We start from the raw sequence: 22422 nt of genomic DNA, 5'->3' as shown, positions 1-22422 counted from the left end.
GAGGCATTTAGACATAGGCAATAGAGGGATATAGACCATGTGCAGGCAGGTGGGATTAGTTTAGAATGGCATCTTGGTTAACATTGACATGGTGGGCCAAAGGGCCTGTTCCTATGTTCTACTGTTCCGTGTTCTATTTACTTCGTGACCTATAAAGCCAAAATATCTGGGACATTTTATGGTCATAAATTTAACTTAGAAATGCAAGTCTTCCTTTGAGTTACAAAGAAACAAGAAATAAAGGATTTTATTTGATGTCTGTAACTGGAAATTTGAATAGTTTTGAGTCATAATAGTTGACAGATGGAATGTGATCTTTGTCACTGCCAATTAACTGCCTGATGCAGACTGTTGTTTATTCCACAGTGTTAGCAATTATCAAATCCAAAGTAAAGTATTGGGGTTCCCCACTTTTGGCATGGGGTCAGATCCAATATTCAACTCACTCGCACCTCCATTTTAAGATTCTCCCTCTCTTGTTTAGATCCATGAACAGATTTGTCCCACTCTGTCTCGTCTATCACATCCAACTCAACGACTTTCCAAAAGTTCTGGCTAGGATCTTTGGAAGAGGGCAGTTGTTGTCGGGTTGCCACTCTATTAGGAAGTTCTGCTGACTTGATGCTGTTCCACAGTTCTTCTGGAGCCTTTTAGGTCTGGCTGTTCCAGAAATGTAGAGTGCTTTGCCTATCGGGGAACACTGAGGGGGAGCTGAGTCAGGGGAAACGCATACACCCTCTCCACAGCCCCCACCAAAATGATTTCTTCTCACCCACCCACTCTTCCCCTCCCCACCCACCCTCCATGTGGCACTTGCTGCATGTGGTAAGTATAAATGTCTAGTCTTTGAATGTTAATGAATAGTAAGTGGATGAATGAATGGACAGATGGTGAGCTAAGTAGATAGGTTGGCTGTGGGGCAGCCTGCTTTATTTGGGTGGGCAATCAGGTGGTGGCGCGGTTCCTTGGATCGGGTGGGGGCTGTAGTTAAGCCAGCGAAATGAGGTCATTGTTAGGTAAGGTAATTTGCTGTAGTTGGAGTTGCAGTCTGGTTACATCAGTGGAGAATAATATGGTCTTCAAGGAGGGTGGAAAAGTATATGCTCGAGTCTCAAGGGGTGCATTTGGGCCAAGGAGTAGTCAGATGCTCAGGGAATAGTTGTATTTGGTCAGTAAAGTAGGCAGTGGCAGGAGTTAGTCCAGTGGGTCAGGTTTGGGAGAATTGCAGGGGATGGGGAGGCAGTCAGGTGATTGGAGAAGAGAGATCAAGTTGAAAACGTATCACAGGTAATTGTGTGGTCGAGGGTTGGGGGTTGGTTGTCAGTTCAGGGAGCATTAGTGATATCCAGATGGTTGGGTCCAAGAGGAGTTTGCTTTCTCTTATGTCAGATTTGTTAATCCTCTAGTTAGGAGTTAGTTTAGTACAAGTGCAATTACTAATTGTTCTTTCTTTAGTTGATTCATCAAATAAAATTAATATTTGACATGTATTTCAAGTCATGGTTGAACTTCACAAGATCCGCTTATAATCTTGGGTTCTGTTGTAGTCCTCAATTCCTATTTGCTGCACTATTTTATACGCTGTAAGGGAAATGTACTGCGGTGTTCTCCAAATTAGCATCACAGACAGTTAATGACATGAATGAGTAAACAGAGTATATATTCAAAAATAACACCAACATTTTGAAATGCAGTAAATGCTGAGGCATGTAACAGCAGGAGTAGCACAGGCTGATTAAACAGACACTTGACAGATGCAACCTAATGCAGTGAGATGTGAAGTGATACAATTTGATGAGAAGCAGTAATTTTTTAAAAAATTCTATAATTTTGAAGAGGATTCAGTGACAGACCTCTGGGTATACACAGGGTAGGTGAAAACGCATACAAGCCTTGGTAGGCAGTGAGGGCAAAGTGATGACTTTTCTTCATTTTTTTTTAAAAAAAACAAGTAGAATCTGTGACTTTATAAACAGGAACCTTGGGCGGAGTCTCCACTCCCAAAAGTCTGTGCTTTGTGGTTTAATATGTTTATTCTCTTAAGCATCAACATTACACCCCTTCCCATCATTGAATCCTCCATCCTTCCCAATTTTCCAGGTCCCACTGCTCCTAAAGTAAGCCTCATGAGCTGAATATAAATATCTGCTGTTGGGCTCACCATCATCTTCTCAAGGGCAATCGAGGATCAGGCAATAAATTCTAGTATTGCCATTGACCCTCTCATCCTAATGACAAATATAATCAAATGCTTTGGTCTTGGGGCCAAGCTTCCTGCTTGAAAGGCTCTAGCCAGCAGATTAGATCGTCTTTGTGTCGAGACTGCAGAGGGATTAGAAATTCTGCAGCTCCATAATTAAATTCTGCAGAACATTTGGGGAACCCATTTCCTGTCTGCACAACAGCTCTGTCCCATCCCCTTCAGTCCACATATAAATAACTTACTGCCAGATAGAAATTCTACTATGGAGTGGAATCCTTTGGTTGGGTTTGTTCTCGCTGGAGCAGGGAAGGTAATATTCAAAACCACAAAGGAGTTTGATAGAATAAATAATGGAACATGTTCCATTGAGAAACCAGAAGAAGTAGTATTGGCTCTGGAGTCACATGTAAGCCAGACCAGGTAATGATGACCGGGCAGATTTCTTCCCTGATAGAAATTTACAACATGACAATGGTTACCATTAGACTTGCTTTCGATCACAGATTTTTATTACATTTGAAGTTTTGCAATCTGTCGTAGTGGGATTTGTACACATATCTCCAGAACATTAGACTGGGGCTCTGGATGACCAGTCCAACAACATTATTGCTGCATCACCATTTCCCCATTTTAGCAAACATGTTATGTACAACTTGATTGTTATGATCTGCAAAGCACTGTCACAAGTGCATCGTGAATAAATACAATAGTACATTGCAAAAAGAAATGGGAGTGAATACTTGAAGGGAAACAATTTGCAGGGCTTTGGGTAGGACTAGAATAGAATTAATTGAGCTAATTGAACTAAAATAGCTCTTTGAAGGCTGGCAGAATACTTTGTACCATTCTGTTTTGTGTTTTAGTGTTCTGTGATTGCAGGGAAGAGATGGATATGGTTGGCACTAAACTGGTTTAGTAACAATTAATTTGTGTTGATTTAAGATTAATGGTTTTAATTGGGCAGTGTGGATCCATGTCAGTGAAGAATCCATGTTTCTGTACAAAAATGAACAGTACTGTGATCTAGCAATGAGTATAATATGGAGAACGGTGGGAGGGGTGCAGTGTGATTGATTTTTGTGCGGAAAGTCAAACGGTTAATGTTGGCGCTTCTTTTGGCTGTAGGATGATTCACTGCCCGTTCCCAGATCTTTCTATTTTTATTTAGATTTTCAACATGCATGATTAGTGTTTTAATTACAAATTCTAATCTTCAGTAATTAATCAAAATTCATCAAGGAAAGAGAATCCAACTAAGAATGGAATGTATAATTTTAATTGCAATAAAACCATATATTCTATGGGTAGATTGTAATTATCTTGAACAAATTAACTGAGATGGGTGACACTAACTTTTATATAGCCGGAATGCTAATTTTCACATAGGATCATTTGTAAAATGGTATTAAAAAATTCCATCCCTCAAGACTTTTAATTCCATTTTAAACGTGTAGACTAATTAATATGACTTTATTTTCTAGCTGTAAATTCTTACCTTGATGAAGTTATAATGACGGCAGCACAACAACTTTACCTTCCAGAATGGGACAGCAATGTACACTGCTAACCCATTCATCTGTAATTATAAATAACTGGAATTTTGCTAATTTTTCAGGCAGTGCGGAAGACTATTTTTATGCCACACAGGGTGGTAACACAGAAATAGATGGAGTTAATGATGCTGAGGATTTTGAGAGGACGTGGAATGCTTTCACACTACTTGGTAAGGTCAAAGGTCTCTAATTTCAAAAGATAAATCCAAATCCATTTTGTATTTGAGTCTTGCATTCACTGTAATGTTAAAGTAGTGTCATTTTCATGCAAGTATGTTTGTTGAAGGTTGTTACATAACAGCTGATCCTGGAATTTTTAGGTTGACCAGAAAGTATCTGGTAGAATTTCTAAACTCAGTTGCTGTCATGGAGTCCTAGCCATATCAGACAGGGCTTGCACTGACTTGAGGAATGGCTAGTTGAGTGAGGATTTCTGGTATCCAGGAGTCAAACCAACAAGGACCATCTCCCCTTAACATTTAATTATGCTCTCTTGGGAAATGTCCCACTTTGAACATGCTGGTACTACCATTGACCAAAAACGGAACCAAATCAGTCATGTAAATACAATGGTTACAAGAGCTAGTCAGAGCCTGAGAATTCTGTGGTGAGGAACTCCTCTCCTATACCAAAGCCTGTTCACAATCTTCGAGCCACATGTTGAGATTGAAGGGCTGAATGGCCAACTCCTGCTCCTTAGTCAGGTGTACTGAAGTAAGACAGGAGTGTGATTGAATATTCTTCAGTTCCCTGGTTTGATGCAGCTCCAACAACACTAGAAGTTTGAACCATCCAGGACCAAGCACTCTGGCACACCATCCACCAGCTTCAGAGCTGCTCCACAGTGGCCCCATTTACAAGATGCAGCTCCCTGTGATAACTGACTGCACCTTCCAAATCCATGGCAAACACAGCAGATGCATAGGGACACCACTATCTGCAACTTCTCTTCCAAGCCACACATTATCTTGACTTTGAACTGAATCGCTGTTTATTGTTGCTTCAAAATCTTGAAATTCCCTTCCTAACAGCACTGTAGGCATACCTGCTTCAGGACTCGGGCAGCTCACCGCTGCCAACTCCAATTCGGGACAAAAGTAGAAATTGCTGGAAAGGCTCAGTAGGTTGGGCAGCATCTGTGGGGAGAAGTCAGTTAACGTTCCAGTTGAATGACCCTTCTTCAGAATTGATGGTTGCTGGGAAAATGTCAGTTTATATGCAGAAGGTGGGGGAAGGGGCTAAGGAGGAAACAAAGGTGGCGATAAAGCCTAAAGAGAGAGAAGAACAGTTGAACAGACAAAGAACAATCCAGCTAGGAGGGTGAATAACTGTTAATGGGGACTGTTAATGGCTATCAATGGGTTGTGTGTAATAGCAGACTACAGTATATGATAACAAGGCCTGGCCGGGGTAAGGACACAGAAGAGCTCAGGCACTAAGGTTTTTTTTAGATTACCTACAGTGTGGAAACAGGCCCTGTGGCGCAACAAGTCCACACCGACCTGCCAAAGCGCAACCCACCCAGAACCATTCCCCTACATTTTACCCCTTCACCTAACACTACAGGCAATTTAGCATGGCCAATTCACCTAACCTGTATGTTTTTGAGCTGTGGGAGGAAACCGGAGCACCTGGAGGAAACCCACGCAGACACTGGGAGAATGTGCAAACTCCACACAGTCAGTCGCCTGAGGTGGAAATTGACCCGGGTCTCTGGCCTCTATAAATGCCGGAAGAAACATCAAAGAAGCGCTTCGCAGGAGGCTCCACAGCACTGATGATGTCTCCTAGCCAGGGGACAAAACGTTTGCAACAAAAACTTCCAGCTCGGCGAACAGAACCACTACAACAAGCACCCAAGCTACAAATCTTCGCACAAACCTAGTAACTTAATTTATTCCCTTTCGCCTTTTATTAATTTTTTTTACAAGTTGTAAACTTGTTTCTTAAGTAGTTGGGTTTAAACATCTGCGTTTGCAGTTTAATATGGAAATATCAGTTATGGACAAAGTTGCTACCACTTTTGAATATTGTTTTGACTTTAGTTGCAGCAATGGAACTAAAATAACACTGTTGCTAATCTCTATACTCTTGGGACTGGAGTTGGTAATGATGCATTTATTTTCTTCAGGTGTAAAGGATGCACACCAGATGAACATTTACAGAGTAATCGCTTCAATTCTCCACCTGGGAAATGTGGAAATAGTGTCGGAAAGAGATGTAGACACTTGTGGTGTTGCTGTAAGTCTCATGCAGAGCATTTACTCCAAATGAAACTTCCTCCATAGACATGCTGCTGACATTAATATTTCTTGTGTGTATTTAAGATGTTGAGCAGTAAGGCTTTCTGGCACAGTTGTGATCTACTTTCATGAGTAATTACTGTGCTAAGAGACCAAACTTCACTCATTTATTTCCAAGGCCTGAACTTTACCATTTAGTTCAGTGCTTGTGAAACCTTTTTCCCATTGTCACTTTGTTTTGAAGATGGGTGCAAAGGGGAAGAAGGAGAGAATGTGTGGAGTACAACAATAGGTTCTGTTTACTTTTCTAGGTTTTAAAGTAATGAGTACCTTCCTTCACACTTCGCATGTGGAATGACCCACGTGAGGAGGTGGTAAATGCTGATAGTTACAACATTTAAAAAATATTTGAGCAGGTACATAAACAGGGAATATTGAGAGGAAATGGGCCAAATGCAGACAAGTGGGACTAGTTTATTTTGGGAAGCCTGGTTGGCATGGACTGAAGGGTCTCTTCCATGCTGTATGACTCTATGCTGTATCCTCATGGCAGATTCGTACAAAAGGTAACATATGATATCAAGGGTGAGCTGGCAAGATGAATACAGAACAGGCTTAGTCATAGGGGACAGTGGGTAGCAGTGGAAGGATGCTTTTGGGAATGAAGGGTGTGACTGGTGGTGTTCTTCTACAGGGGTCCGTGCTCGGACCTTCGCTGTTCGTGATCAACATAAGTGATTTGGAGCAAAACGTGGCTGGTCTAATTAGTAAGTTTGTGGATGATACAAAGATTAGTGAAGTGCAGATAGTGAGGAGGATTGTCAGAGGATGCAGCAGGATATAAATCAGTTGGAGGCATGGGCAGAAAAATGGCAGATGGAGTTTAATCCTGACAAATGTGAGATGATTAATTTTGGAAGGTCAAGTACAGGTGGAAAGTATACAGTGACTGATAGGAGTGTTGATATGCAGAGGGATTTGGGTGTGCAGGTCAACTGATTTATTGCAGTGTGGGTAGATAAGGTAGGAAAAAAGGTCTATGACATGTTTGCCTCTCTTAGAAGGTGCATTGAGTATAAGGACAGGCAAGTTGTGCTGAAATTTTAAAGAAGTTTCAGTGAGGCCACACTTGGAATATTGCATGCAGTTCTGGTCACCACTCTACCAGAAGGATGTGGTTGCTTTGGAGAGGGTACAGAAAGGGTTTACCAGGATGTTGCCTACTATGGGAGATTTTAGCTCTGAAGAAAGGTTGGATAGACTGGGTTTGTTTTCACTGGAATGCAGGAGGTTGAGGGGCGAACTCATAGAAGTCTAAAAGATTGTGAATGGCATAGATAGCATGGAAAGTACAAGGCTTTTTCTCAGGGTGGAGGGGTCAATTGCTAGGGGATACAAGTCCAAGGTGCGAGGGGGTCAATTTAAAAGCAATGTGCAAGACACATTTTTCACACAAAGGATGGTGAGTGGCTGGAATATGCTGCCAGAGGAGGTGGTGGAAGCAGACACACTAACAGCATTCAAGAGGCATCTGGATGAATACGTGTACTTGAAGGGAATGGAGGGATATGGATCCTGTAAGTTAAGACAGTTTTAATATGGAAGAGCAAAATGTGGTGACCCAGGCTTAGAGGGCCAAAGTGCTTGTTACTGTGCTGTTTTGTTCTTTGCGTAACAGGAATCAAGCCCCAAAGATTGTAATCATGACCAAAAGTATGCAAGGAGAGAAAGGGGTTGTATGGGTTTTAACACTCATTCTAAACTCCACGGTAGCCGTTGATACCTTGGTGTATGCATCTCAAAATCTCGACTTAAAACACAAGCCTTGGGAAGCCCTTCATTAAGTTATAGCTTTAAACTGTCTCCTTGATGTGTGCCATTTTCTTCTACAGTGAAGATATGCAGTGGTTGCCTTGGCTTATTTAAATGCATGATGTGGAGGTTCTGGGGTGGACAAAGTTTAAAAATCACACAATGCCAGGTTATAGTCCAACAAGTTTATTTAGAAGTACAAACTTTTGAACGCTGCTCCTTTGTCAGGTAGCAAGTGTATTCGGATCATAGGACATAGAATTTATAGTGAAAGATCATTGTGTCATACAATTGATGGTTATGGTAGGGGATTTTGAACTTTCCAAACTTAGGCTGGCACCACCATAGTGTCATGGGTTTAGATGGAGAGGAATTTAAGTGTGTAGAAGAAAATTTTCTGATTCAGTATGTGGATGTGCCTACTAGACAAGGTGCAAAACTTGACCTACTCTTGGGAAGTAAGGCAGGGTGGGTGACTGAGGTGACAGTGAGGGCCAGTGACCATAATTCTAGTAGTTTTAAAATAGCGATGGAAAAGGGTACACCAGATGTAAAAGTTGAATTTCTAAATTGGAGAAAGGCTAATTTTGATGGCATTAGGCAAGAGCTTTCAAAAGCTGATTGGGGGCAGATGTTCGCAGTTAAAGGGATGGCTGGAAAATGGGAAGCCTTCAGAAATGAGATAACAAGGGTCCAGAGACAGTATATTCCTGCTAGGGTGAAAGGAAAGGCTGGTAGGTATAGGGAAAGTTGGATGACTAAAGAATTTGAGGGTTTGGTTAAGAAAAAGAAGGAAGCGTATGTAAGGTTCAGATAGGATAGATTGAGTGAATCCTTAGAGTGTAAAAGAAGTAGGAGTATACTTGAGGGAAATCAGGAGGGCAAAAAGGGAACATGAGATAGCTTTGGCAAATAGGGTTAAGGAAAATCCAAAGTGATTTTACAAATCCATTAAGGACAACACAGTAACTAAGATAATTGAGCATAGGACCCCTCAAAGATATATGTGAAGCCACAGGAGATGGCGGAGTGTTTACTGTGACGAAGAACATTGAAGATATAGAAATAGATAGTGGCATCTTGAAAAATGTCCATATTACAGAGGAGGAAGTCCTGGATGTCTTGATATGCATAAAGGTGGATAAATCCTCAGGACCTGCTCAGGTGTACCCAGAACTCTGGGAATCTAGGGAAGTGATTGCTGGACCTCTTGCTGAGACATGTCAATAGTCACAGGTGAGGTGCTGAAATCTGGAGGTTGGCTAATGTACTACTGTTTAAGAAAGGTGGTAAGAAAAGCCAGGGAACTATGGACTGGTGGGCAAGTTGTTGGAGGGAATCCTGAGGGACAGAATTTACATGTATTTAGAAAGTCAAGGACTGATTAGGGATCATAACCATGGCTTTGTGCATGGGAAATAATGTCTCTCAAACTTGATCAAGGTTTTGAAGAAGTAGCAAAGAGGATTGATGAGGGCAGAGCGGGAGATGTGATCTATGTGAATTTCAGTAAGGTGTTTGACAAGGTTCCCCATGGGAGATTGATTAGCAAGGTTAGATCTCACGGAATACAGGGAGAGCTAGCCATTTGGATACAGAAATGGCTCAAAGGTAGAAGACAGAGGATGGTGGTGGCGGGTTGTTTTTCAGACTGGAGGCCCGTGACCAGTGGAATGCCACAAGGATCATTGCTGGGTCTGTTGCTATTCGTCATTTTATATAAATGATTTGGATGGGAGCATAGGTATAGTTGGTAAGTTTGCAGATGACACCAAAATTGGAAGCATAGTGGACAACGAAGAAAGTTACCTCAGATCTTGATCAGCTGTGCCAATGAGCTAAGGAGTGGCAAATGGAGTTTAATTTAGATAAATGTGAGCTGCTGGATTTTGAAAAAGCAGCTCTTAGCAGGACTTATACACTTCAATGTTAAGGTCCTAGGGAGTGTTGCTGAACAAAAAGACCTTGGAGTGCAGGTTCATGGTTCCTTGAAAATGGACTCGCAGGTAGATAGCATAGTGAAGAAGGTGTTTGGTATGCTTTCCTTTATTGGTCAGAGCATTGAGTATAGGATTTCGGAGGTCATGTTGCAGCTGTTCAGTTCATTGGTTAGGCCACTTTTGGAATACCGTGTGCAATTCTGATCTCCTTCCTATTGGATGATGTTGTGAAATTTGAAAGTGTTCAGAAAAGATCTACAGGGATTTGCCAGGGTTGGAGGATTTGAGCTACAGGGAGAAGCTGAATAGCCTGGGGCTTTTTTCCCTGGAGTGTCAGAGGCTGAGGGGTGACCTTTTATGGAGGTTTATAAAATCAGGAGGGGCATAGATAGGATAAATGGACAAGGTATTTTGTTTGGAGTGAGGGAGTCCAGAACTAGAGGGGACAGTTTGAAAAGGGACCCAAGGGGCAACCTTTTCACACAGGGTAGTGCATGTACAGAATGAGCTGCCAGAGGAAGTAGTGGAGGCTGGTACAATTACAGCATTTAAAAGGCATCTGGATGGGTATACGAATAGGAAGTTTAGACTGATATGGGCCAAGTGCTGGCAAATGGGATTGGATTAGGTTAGGATATCTGGTCAGCATGGATGAGTTGGACCAAAGGGCCTGTTCCCATGCTGTATGACTCTAAACTGATGTAATTTATTGACCAAACCTGGACTGCTATTAAGTCGTTCTTCTTTTTAGAATGGCCTCGAGGTTTTGATTCATTAACATGTAAATTGCAAAACTGTTGCGATAAATTCAGTGTCCTATGATCCGATTTCCCTAGCTAGCTGGCGAAGGAGCAGCACTGCGAAAGTTTGTACTTCGAATGAACCAGTTGGACTATAACCTGGTGTTCTGTGATATTTAAATGCAGCCAGTGATTGAGAAATATCCAACAATGTGGCTAATTAGTTCTCTTAACCTGAAACTCCTCACCAAATGTGATCATGTTTGATGTTCGAATAGTTTGATGTGTGAAGTCCTTTGCAAGTTACAAATATAACGCATTGTTAAATTGTAAGTTGACTCTTAACTGTATGGGTATGTATGAGACACTCTGAAAGAATCTTAAGTTTGTCTGAGGGCTTGGAATGTAATGAAATACTCCTCACTTGGCTTCCCTATCAAGCTGGTTGTTGATACTCCCTGTCTTGGATTCGATACAAGTTATCACAGACCAAGTTAACTTTCCAAATAGCCAGCAGCATCTCTTAGAAATATCGTGTCGTTGGTCACAGCATGAAGAAAAGTAAAGTTGATTTGAAATTAATTGATCTTTCCAGCTTCCCCATGGATTCCTGTCAAGTGTCTACCCTTGAATGAACCTTGTCTTGAACGTTTTATCTCTCAAAGTACATCACCTAGGGAAGGAAAATGAGCTTTTGAAATGTCAATGATTTAGCGATTTGCATATTTGCAGTTGAGACAGCAATTCTGCCAAGGACCTTTACTACACAAATAGTGACCTCCACACCGTGGTGACCTCCACACCATGGTGCTTGTCCTTGCACCTTTGCTTGGCCTGAGCAACAAAAGCCATTTAGAAATGAACCAATGCAATTCAGCTTAGGTGAATACTTTTTTTTTCATTTAACCCCTCAAATAGGCTTTATTTGTGCAGCACTGTTGATGTGGATTTTTTTGCGATTGATGTAAGTCATTCAATCAACAGTATTTTTTCAAAGTCTTTTTGTCCTTCCAGTCCACTCATTTGTAGATTAAAATTGCACTTTGAGGTGAGGTTGGAGTGTCAAACAGGCTGTGTCTTTTTGAATAAGAATAAATTAACATGTACATCTCTGAACTGTCTAACTGGCTTGAAGGCAAATGATGCTGAAGTTCCATTTGATTTTTAGTTCAAAATCACTTGAGAAAATTTATGATCAAAAATTTAATCTTGGAATAATGCCACATCTTAATTTTTAAAATTTTTACATTTGATAATAACTGTTTACCTTTGTTCCAATATGTCGCACTCCTTGGCTATTTATAGTGAATATTTCTGGAAAATTGTCTAATCATAGTTGTAAAATAATATAGAAAAGAATATTTGTTGTAAATTTAGCAATGTGTTTGTAAAGCGTGAAACAAAATTGAAGATGTTTGATATGTAAGATAATTTTGTAATTAAATGTATTTGGGAGTAAGGGGAAGAATCACAGAATTGTTCCTGTATAGAAGGTGCCCGTTCAGCCCATTCCATCTGAACTGGCTTTTCACCTGAGCATCTAACTCAGTGTCATCTTCCTGATTTCTTTCTTGAATCTTGCGCATTCTTCCTTTTTCAAAAGGAAGTTAATACCCAATAGAAAAATGCAGGACAGAATGCATGAGCAGAGTGAATTATGGATTCAGATAATTCCTCGAATGTATGAGTGAGCCATGCAATATAAAAATTCACAAAACAGGCCTTTTTATATATAACGCTCTTCTCTGAACTGGAGACATTCAAAAGTAAACTCATTGCTCTACTTTGTCCTTATATAGTTCAGTATCTGGTTCTATTTCAAATATCAATGCAGTTTCCCTCTACAGTTGCCTTGGTCTTAATTGTATTCTGTACTTTGGATTGTGGTTTAGCTCCTCTTGCCAGGGGAAGACAATGGCAATAGACAATAGGTGCAGGAGTAGGCCATTCTGCCCTTTGAGCCAGCACCACCATTCATTATGATCATGGCTGATCATCCTCCATCAGTATCCTGTTCCTGCCTTATCCCCATAACCCTTGATTCCACCATCCTTAAGAGCTCTATCCAACTCTTGAAGGTATCCAGAGACTTGGCTTCCACAGCCTTCTTGGGTAGAGCATTCAATACACCCACCACACTCTGGGTGAAGAAGTTTCTCCTGAACTCTGTTCTAAGTGGCCTACCCCTTATTTTTAAACCGTGTTCTCTGGTTCGGGACTCACCCATCAGCAGAAACATGCTTCCTGCCTCCAGAGTGTCCAATCCTTCAATAATCTTATACATCTCAATCTGATCCCCTCTCAGCCTTCTAAACCCAAGGGTATACAAGCCCAGTCGCTCCAATCTTTCAGCATAAGGTAGTCCCGCCATTCCGGGAATTGACCTCGTGAACCTATGCTGCACTCCCTCAATAGCCAGAATGTCTTTCCCCAAATTGAGACCAAAACTGTGCACATTACTCCAGGTGTGGTTTCACCAGGGCACTGTACAGCTGCAGAAGGACCTCTTTGCTTCTATACTCAATGGCATTGTGACAATATCGCTTGACTATTTATCCAGAGCTCAGCTAATGTCCTGGGGGAGCTGAATTCGAATGCTGCCACGGCAGATGGTGGAATTAGAATTCAGTAAAAGAAAATCTGGAATGAAAAAATCTACTGATGACCATGAAATCATTGCCAAATGTCAGAAAAACACATCTGGCTCACTGATGTCTTTCAGGAAAAGACATTTGCCATTCTCAACTGGTTGGGTCCTACATGTACCTCTCAACTGCTCACTGAAATGTCAGTCAGTTCAAGGGCAGCTAGGGATGGGCAATAAATGCCAGCAATGCCCTTGTCCATGAGTGAATTAAAGAAAGGAAACTTGTATGTACAGGCAATGGATAAAGTATACTTAGCTTTGGTATACCCATGCTAAGATAGTTCAGTATCCTCGATGAGCTTAATCAAATGGGAAAGCTTTGAAAAGTACTGCAAGGTAGATAATAAGAATCATAGACCCTTTAAGAACTGAGGAGAGAAAATAACAACTTGCAGAAAATTGGTGTGCTTTTATGCAGTACAAAAACACCTTGTGGTTTTCCATTGATTCGCTGGAGACTGTTGGTGCTTACTGAGACTGAGTCAATAATTTACAGTTGCTAATATAATCAGTAGACAGTGTTTTAAAGGCACAGTTGATGCATAAGCATAGCAGAATAACCTCTGTCAACCAGTTCATTTCTGGTATGTGTCTAGAGGGGGCAAATAATAGATGTAGGGTGCTGGCAGCAATATGTCACTTTGTGCAGTGATCTAGTGACTGTTAAGTACTATGTCAAATATTCCTCAGAATCTGAAATTCAGTGTGCATATTCCCTCCAAAAAAATACTGCTTTTCTTTTCTTTGCTTTCCTTTCTTATTTATTCGGAGGGTATGGGCATTGATTGTAAGGTCAACACTTGATTTATTTATTCTAATTCCCTCGAAGGAGGTGAGAAGCAGTTATCCTGAACACAACCAAATAGCTTCCTAGACCTTTCTCAGAAGGCAGTTATGAATCAGCTACTTTTTCAGTCAACCACTGTTTTCTTTAGGCTTTCGTGGAACGCAGGCACCACTGACAAGGACAGTATTTGTTACCCTTCCCTTGTTGACCTTGAACTGAGTGACTTTGACATCCATTTCAGAGGGCAGTTAAGATTCCGTTACATTGCTGTGGGTCTGGATTCCTGTGCAGCCAGTTGTAGGATGGTAGATTGCCTTCCCAGAAGGCAATAATGATAAAGAAAAGTGACACCATTTAATGATTGGCAGGATGACAAAACTATGAAACTACCTTTTCAATTTCAGATTTTATTAGTTTAATTCAAATTCCATAAGCTTTGCAGTGGGATTTAAACCCATGTTCTCTGAGCAATACCCTGGGCCTTTGGATTACTATTCCAGCAACATTACCACTCCACAATCATCTCTCGATATATTCCTCACACAAAGCTGAGACAGGATAAGGATAGCACATTTCCTTTCCTAAAAGAAGTAATGAACCAATAGGTTTGTGATCACCCATTATTGCTAAGGGCGTTTTATTTTAAACCTTATTTAATTAGCTAAACTTTAAATTTCTTATTTGCCATGGTGGGATTTGTATGTTAGTAGATTGAATATGTAGATTTAGTCTAGACTAATTTCAGACCAGTCCAGTAATCTAACAACTATGCTCCTGATACCCAGTAGCTCGCTAAGCCCTTGTACTGGATTGTAGTAATGCTGCTGCTGGTTTCTTATAAATGAACTTTGCACATTGTGAGTTCAATTTTCAATGGTTATATTAACCAGCTAAATTATTTTGAATTTGTTTTAACATCTAAAATCATTAATTTAAGCTAAACATCAGCAAATTATGAGCCCCTAATTGTCAGATGGTCAGCTTCATGCATTAATCAAGCTTGCATGAGAATGATGAAGACTTGCTGTGGGATAGCAGAGACCTACCAACGGTCATTAGACCATACCTTAACTTATGACTAATGTGGTATTCCTTCAGTGAGGGCGAAGATTTTTTAAAATCATCCACTGGATGAGTAGATTGCTGACTGGGCCAGCATTAATTACTCATCCCTCGTTGCCCTTATACAGTGATGGTGACTTCTTGAAAGACTGAAGTCTGTTTGGTTTATTGAGGAGAAAAGGAACAAAAGTAAATAAGCATTTTTCCTGCAACAGCTTCCCATCCCCACCCCCAACCTAGTGAAGCCACAACCACCAGAGATTAAGCCTTTATAGATGTTAACAAAATCTGTGCTGAAATCTTACCCTGACCTATTCAATACTGCTAACAGATTGTACCAAGTTCTTTTCAGTACAGTTATGTTCTATTCAGTAATTTTATTTGAAAATATTCTACTTAGGATTTTAATCAATTCCACAGAAAATATAATTTATTGGTGAATCTGTGCTTAGCCTCATTCACAGAGCAATCCAATTTGTATAAGCAGCATCAAGCATTTAATAAATGTTGCATAGAATTTAGCTGTAGCTGTGTTATATCTGGCTGTGGATTGTCGCATTGTGCAGGGAAAACTTGATTGCCAAGTACTTTACAAGAGAATTTAATAACAACTATTTTCTTGCTCTCATTGTGATCAGAAATAAATTGTCGCTGTATTGATATTCTGTATTCAGCATTTATCTAGAGTTTTTACACAATTATCTTCAAATGGCTGCGACTTTTCTATTTATCAAGAGTCGAGAGAACTTTTCATTTTTAAAATGATTTTGTCATCACAGATTTGCTGTGGTGCTACAGTTAAATTCAAAATAAAATTCTTCCTGCTGTACCCTATTTATGTACCAGTATGACATTTCTCCACTTGACACCCCAAGAACTCTAGCTTCCCTGTACCATTGTACTAGTTTTACTGTTGTGGCTCTTAATGTGATGAATGCTGGTCCAATACATTGACCATTTGATTGGGCTTGCAATCTCCTGAAGATGACAATGGTGGGTGCACTACCAACATCTGGTTATTGTCTGAGGTCAATTTCAGAGCCCTGACAAAATTCAATTGAGTTTAACTTGTAAATCTAGTTCAAATTGAGGCACCAGGAGTTTAGTTGAAGCTGCTATAGCTTGTTTCCTGCGAATGGAAGTCATAACTTTTCAAGTTATTTTTGTTGTATAAAATAGGTCATGATTTCCGCTTTTGATCACCGTTCTGTGACCCTGCTTGGTGCGCACAAGTATGTAAAGAGGAAACCTGGATAAGATTCAGCTTATGTTATACTCCACTATATTTGAAGACCTCGCTGTCAAGACTTTTATATTATTGTTAACTACTTGGACAAAATAAAAGCTAGTTCCAGAGGTGTACAACTACTGTTTGTTCAGTTCCACTTTCCAATCTATAATTACAAACTTTATTTTCTTTTTAATTTTCCTCGCAGCTTCTTATGAAGCTTTTGTGCCTTTTTTTTTTAAAGATAGGAATCTCTTGGGGTTGGGGTACTTTGTCCAAATAAAATTATAGCATTGATAGTGAGTAATTTGGGGGATACCTGTGCTAGGGTGGACAAAGTTGAAGTCACATGACACCAGGTTACAGTCCAACAGGTTTATTTGAAATTGCAAGCTTCGGAGCACTGTTTGTTCAGGTGGAGTCTGACACTCCACCTGACGAAGGAGTGGTGCTCCAAAAGCTTATGATTTCAAATGTGTCATGTGACTCTTGACTGTATGTAAGTAAAGCAGTGGGTTTCATGTCCGTTCTGTGCCTCACACAGCAAGAAGGAAATCAGGCAGGATGCAAAATATCCAAGCGATCCACTACAATCCATTCTATGCACTGGTCGAAACATTGAACTTTAAATTATCGTTCCATTTTATTTTAGGTATATATAAAATTATCTAAAGGTCACACAGGATCACTGGCATCTCTGTCCATTAGAGAGACAATTGTTTGTACAGTAATTGGCTCAAGGAGCACTATTCCTCATGGGGCAAGGTGAGGCAGGCCTCCTTAAAGTACCAGAGCCAGTACAGTGAATGAACCCATGCCAGTGATATCATTCAGTATCACCCTCTCGCCAAATAAAGAACTAGCTTTACTTATCAGGAGAATACTATGTAACCGCTGTTTTAGTGAGTAGAGGGGTTTGAAGAAATTGGATGGATGGAAAGCAATTGTGTTGTTTCCAATGCGTTACTTGTTCATTTATCTGCTTTCAGAGAAACGATGAGCACTTGAACTATTTCTGTGATTTACTGGGAGTAGAGCACGATCAGATGGAGCACTGGCTGTGCCACCGCAAGCTTGTCACAACGTCTGAGACTTACGTCAAAACTATGTCCAAGCAGCATGCCATCAATGCCAGAAATGCCCTAGCCAAGCACATCTACGCCCAACTTTTCAACTGGATTGTGGATCACATCAATAAAGCACTGTACACGACCAGCAAACAGCACTCATTCATTGGAGTACTGGATATTTACGGGTACAAAATGGAGTGTGGTTAACACAACATTGAACAAAGTATAGCCGTAGCTACCTTTTCAAACTGTGACTTTAGTACTGTTTTGAATGATTGATCTAGTAAGCGATCAATGAGACAAGACACTTGATTTTCAGTAAAAAGAAACTGTTGATTGAGTACATTATCAATACATAATAAAGTGAGGGACACTAGACTAGGAATGGAATATATCCCCATTTAGGGTATTCATTCAAACACCCCAAGGTAAGGGTACAGAATGGTTAGTTGCAGAAGTTTCTTTGCTCCAACAGTGTGCTGAGACTCCGCTTCAGAGAACAGCACCTGCTGCACCTGGCCACAATTATCTTTTCTCAAAACAGACGCATGGTGTAACACTTTTAATTTGATGTCAGTTTTCTGCTTCGAGCCATTTGACCATTAAAATCAGATTGAGACTGTTAAAAACCCACTTCATATAGATTATTTAAACAGAGAACCTTCCATCCCATCAGTTGTAACCATTAACAGCCCCAAATTCCAGTGACTCGAAGGACTACCTAACTATGACTTTGTGGCACTATAGTTCTCTTCCTCCTTATTGACTATTTAAGTGACTCTGGTGTTGATATACTTGACAAAGTGCTCATTTATAGCAAACAGCATCGAGGACTTTCATAAATTTGTTTTCTTCCATGTTTATTGCAATATGCTGAGGCACCTAGACCAGACTGACAAACACTGAGCTGTATTTAGAGATCTGACTGGTGTGAGTGTATGTGACGTGTGAAACTGTGGGCATTCCCACTGTACAGGCTTAATGATAGTGAATTGGAGCATTGTCTGCCCAAAACATTTAATGTTTGTTATAGCTGAAGTATGCTTGATGGCAGAAGGGCAAGACCTGGTATGTCTCCGTATCTTCCTGTGATAACACTTCTGAGATTTGGTATTGACCTTTTGGGCAATTAAACCCTCAACACTAATTTCGGTGGGTTTGTTTTTAGCACACCATGTTTGAACTCCAAATTGCAATTTTGGATGAAGACTGTTTATCAAGGTGCCTGCTTTCAACATGCTAGAGGCTATTATGTGCTAAAATGTGCTTTAAAAATGAAATGCAAATGACATAGGTCATTACTAATGTTTACATTACTTAGCAGCCTAGTGCATAAAAGAGATCTCCTGTGTATTATGGATTAGCTCAAATTATAGAACTTTTTTACATCATTCTATCATGTAAAAATGGCTTCTCTCACCATTAAACCTGCATAACGTACATCTGAAGTTAGTGCAATTGCAGACTAAATACAATTGAATTTGCAACAGAAAGTTAAATCTATTAATAAATAGCACAAAAATGCTTTTAACGAAGTAATAGTTGGTGATGAATACCAATAAAGCTCTCTGGGACAGAATGTGAGCAATTAAAATCTTAATTCCTAATATTTGATGAATTGTTATTTAGAATGTCAATTTTCAAAATGTTTTAATTAAGAAAAGCATGCTTTTTCATTTTTGTTTTTCTCTTTCCCCCATCAGATCTTTCTTTCCTTCTCCTCACTTGTGGTAACTTTTTGATGTTGAATTCACCCATTTTATTCATCTTCCTTCTCGCTCCTTCTGTTTTGTTTCTCATTGGTTACAGGGATAATATAGTGTTCTCATTGTTTTCAAAAGTCTCAGGTGTCTTCTTGCCTTTGTACTACTACTACTACTACTTACTGTCCCTTCCAGAAACTTTGTGAGCAAATATTTTAAAGTTGGGGAGTGCAGGAACAAATCCAATTTGCTGAATGCCTTTCTCCAGCAAATGTTGTTCTATTTACTGTCTGGTTCTATTTATATTCCCTCTAAATCTTGTTTGATTATTTATGTAAGAAAATAATGTCTTTTCTTCCTCCCCATGTATTACAGGTTTGAAACATTTGAAATTAATAGTTTTGAACAGTTTTGCATCAATTATGCCAATGAAAAATTACAGCAGCAATTTAACCTGGTGAGATTGCTGAACTACATTTTACTTGCATATGCTCAAACCCTTTCTTTCAGTAGTGATATTCAATTCTAACTGCATCAAGTTTATTTTGTATTTGCCTTGACTCTAACGTTTCTCTTTAAACTGTTACTGAACAAACATTCTCTTTAAATGGAAATTGCCAGTAATAGATAACTGTTAATGTAACCACTTTCTGTTGGTTGTTTTCAATGTTTTTCAGCATGTCTTCAAACTGGAACAGGAGGAATACATGAAGGAGCAGATACCATGGACTCTAATTGACTTCTCTGACAACCAACCATGCATTGATCTTATTGAGGCAAAATTGGGCATTTTAGATCTGTTGGATGAGGAATGTAAGGTAAAGACATTGTGGTAGATTTTACTGTTGCTGAACATAATTTTCTTTTAGTTCAGGAAAAAACAATAAGGTGAATTCATTATACACAAACTCAGCGACTCACTCTGTTGAGGTCAGTTTTAACAATACTGCGTATGCCCAAATTGCTGGTGTTACCATGAGACCCTGGTTTGGCCCAGCACTTTCAAACATCTTTGAATTCCATGAGAAATGTTTCTTTGAAATGGCACCTAACCTCCTGCCTCTTGCACATTTCCAATATGTTGTTGATGTGTTTGCTATGTTTGAATCTTCAGCTGCGTATAAATGTTTCCTTTTGCATTTTAATGGGCTCAAATTCACAGTCAAATGAAGTCCCATTTCTTTCCTAGTTGAAAACAATGGGCCAATGGGTTTTCTAGTAGCTTATGCAAACCTGTCTCTACTAGTCAGTATATTCCTACAGTTCCAGGTATGGTAATATTGGCCTTCAAAGTTTGTGAGAAGATTTGTAGCTCGGGTGCTTGTTGTTGTGGTTCTGTTCGCCGAGCTGGGAATTTGTGTTGCAGGCGTTTCGTTCCCCTGTCTAGGTGACATCCTCAGTGCTTGGGAGCCTCCTGTGAAGCGCTTCTGTGATCTTTCCTCCAGCATTTGTAGTGGTTTGAATCTGCTGCTTCCGGTTGTCAGTTCCAGCTGTCTGCTGCAGTGGCCGGTATATTGAGTCCAGGTTGATGTGCTTATTGATTGAATCTGTGGCATGGCACTCATCAATAAGCACATCTACCTAATTAGATTAGATTAGATTACTTACAGTGTGGAAACAGGCTCTTTGGTCCAACAAGTCCACACTGACCCGCCGAAGCGTAATGCACCCAGACCCATTCTCCTACATTTACTCCTTCACCTAACACTACGGGCAATTCACTTAACCTGCACATTTTTGGATTGTGGAAGGAAACCAGAGCACCCGGAGGAAACCCACGCAGACACTAGAAGAATGTGCAAACTCCATACAGAGTTGCCTGAGGTGGGAATTGAACCCGGCTCTCTGGCGCTGTGAAGCAGTAATGCTAACCACTGTGCCACCGTGCCACTCACCTGGACCCAATATACCGACCACTGCAACGGACAGCTGGAACTGACAACCGGAAGCAGCAGATTCTCAAACCACTACAAATGCCGGAGGAAAGATCACAGAAGCGCTTCACAGGAGGCTCCCAAGCACTGAGGATGTCACCTAGACAGGGGATGAAACGTCTGCAACACAAATTCCCAGCTCGGTGAACAGAACCACAACAATATTGGCCTTATTGGCAACTTCACTAATGCAACCCAGGCTATTTGTTCACTTTGCAAATCCATTGCTGAAATAGGGTGTATCAAAGCCATTCTGCTGGATAATGACTATCCTGAGTGCTGCATTTCATACAAACTTAAGGATATCCCTAGGGTGGTTATTCTTTGTCTGAAAGTACCCAAACTACATGACAGAGTAAAGTATCTTAAAAACTTGACCAATAGGTGAAGATGTTTCATTCTACTAATTTGCAATAGCCACACAATTGGTGTTCACTGCTGACAGGATTTTGCTGTCATGCTAAAAAGACATCCGTCCAAATTGTTTTTAACCAGTTCTTTGCACAGTCTCCTTTTTGTTTAAAGCAGTAATTTCCTCTTTTCAGTCCAAACATAAGGAGATAAAAAGATGTTGTCTTCACGTGAACCAAGGAAGAGCAAAAGACAGGATCTGGTGATGCTGTGGAAAAATAATTGATTTAAATTATATGGGGTGTTATAGTTCCTGCAAAACCTGCTCCCCAACTAAGACCATTAGTGGAGGTGCCGATGGAGGGAATGTTTTCTTCGGGAAGAATGGCTGATTTGCAAATATTTAATGCCCAGTTACTGCTTATCAGACTGGAGGCAGGATTTCCTGCCCCTTTTGTACAGAAGTCAACATCTCTCCTCCATTTCAGGCTAGGAGAAAGTACAGTAATGAATCGAAAGTAATTGAGTGTTTGGGGGAGGGACTTGGGTCAATGATTTGCACCCCTTCACCATCCCTTCCCCTTCCCAGCCCACCACCAGTTTGACATGGTTGCTTGACATGGGTCCTGTCTTCCTCCAATTAAATGGCTGCAGCATTGGCACAGTGCTGATATTGGTTTCAGCAGCTGATTGTCTGCCACTGGAGTTAATGTGCCCTTCCACCTTCAAATCCTGTTACTAGTGTTGGATCTAGAGTGTTAATTCTAGGCTCAATTAGGAAAGGAGTGGACTAGCACTCCATCATTGTTATAATTATCAGTCCTACAAGTATACTAAGAATGTTTTGTATGTCTGTTTTACAAATAGTGCTGCTACCAAGCACTCTGTTTCCTGTGAAATCTAATTAGCTTCTAAGTCAAATTGATTTTGTGCCACCGTTCAGATGCCGAAAGGGACAGACCAGAGCTGGGCCCAGAAGCTCTATGACCGCCATTCAAACAGTCTGCACTTTCAGAAGCCCCGGATGTCCAACATGGCCTTTGTTGTTATACATTTTGCTGATAAGGTAATAACTACATGGTGATTATTTCACACTTTGGAGTTTATATCCCCATACAGCCAACAAACATTTTCACTGTTTACACAGTC

General features: G+C 40.4%; 1 protein-coding gene across 2 annotated transcripts in view; it reads left to right on the top strand.

Moving 5' to 3' along the window:
- Positions 1–22422, top strand: part of myo5b (myosin VB) — a 258490-nt gene that overhangs the window by 121130 nt on the left and 114938 nt on the right. For both annotated transcript variants that reach the window (XM_060850127.1, XM_060850044.1), the window contains exons 8-13: positions 3819–3926; positions 5888–5997; positions 17205–17470; positions 19364–19445; positions 19666–19806; positions 22217–22339. In XM_060850127.1, coding sequence (XP_060706110.1) covers positions 3819–3926; positions 5888–5997; positions 17205–17470; positions 19364–19445; positions 19666–19806; positions 22217–22339 — 830 coding nt within the window. The remainder of the gene's footprint in view (positions 1–3818; positions 3927–5887; positions 5998–17204; positions 17471–19363; positions 19446–19665; positions 19807–22216; positions 22340–22422) is intronic.

Source organism: Hemiscyllium ocellatum, chromosome 1 (assembly GCF_020745735.1).
Source record: "Hemiscyllium ocellatum isolate sHemOce1 chromosome 1, sHemOce1.pat.X.cur, whole genome shotgun sequence".
Classification (NCBI taxonomy): Eukaryota; Metazoa; Chordata; class Chondrichthyes; order Orectolobiformes; family Hemiscylliidae; genus Hemiscyllium; species Hemiscyllium ocellatum.
Note: the sequence above shows the minus strand (reverse complement) of the source record. Positions and strands in the feature narration are given on the sequence as shown.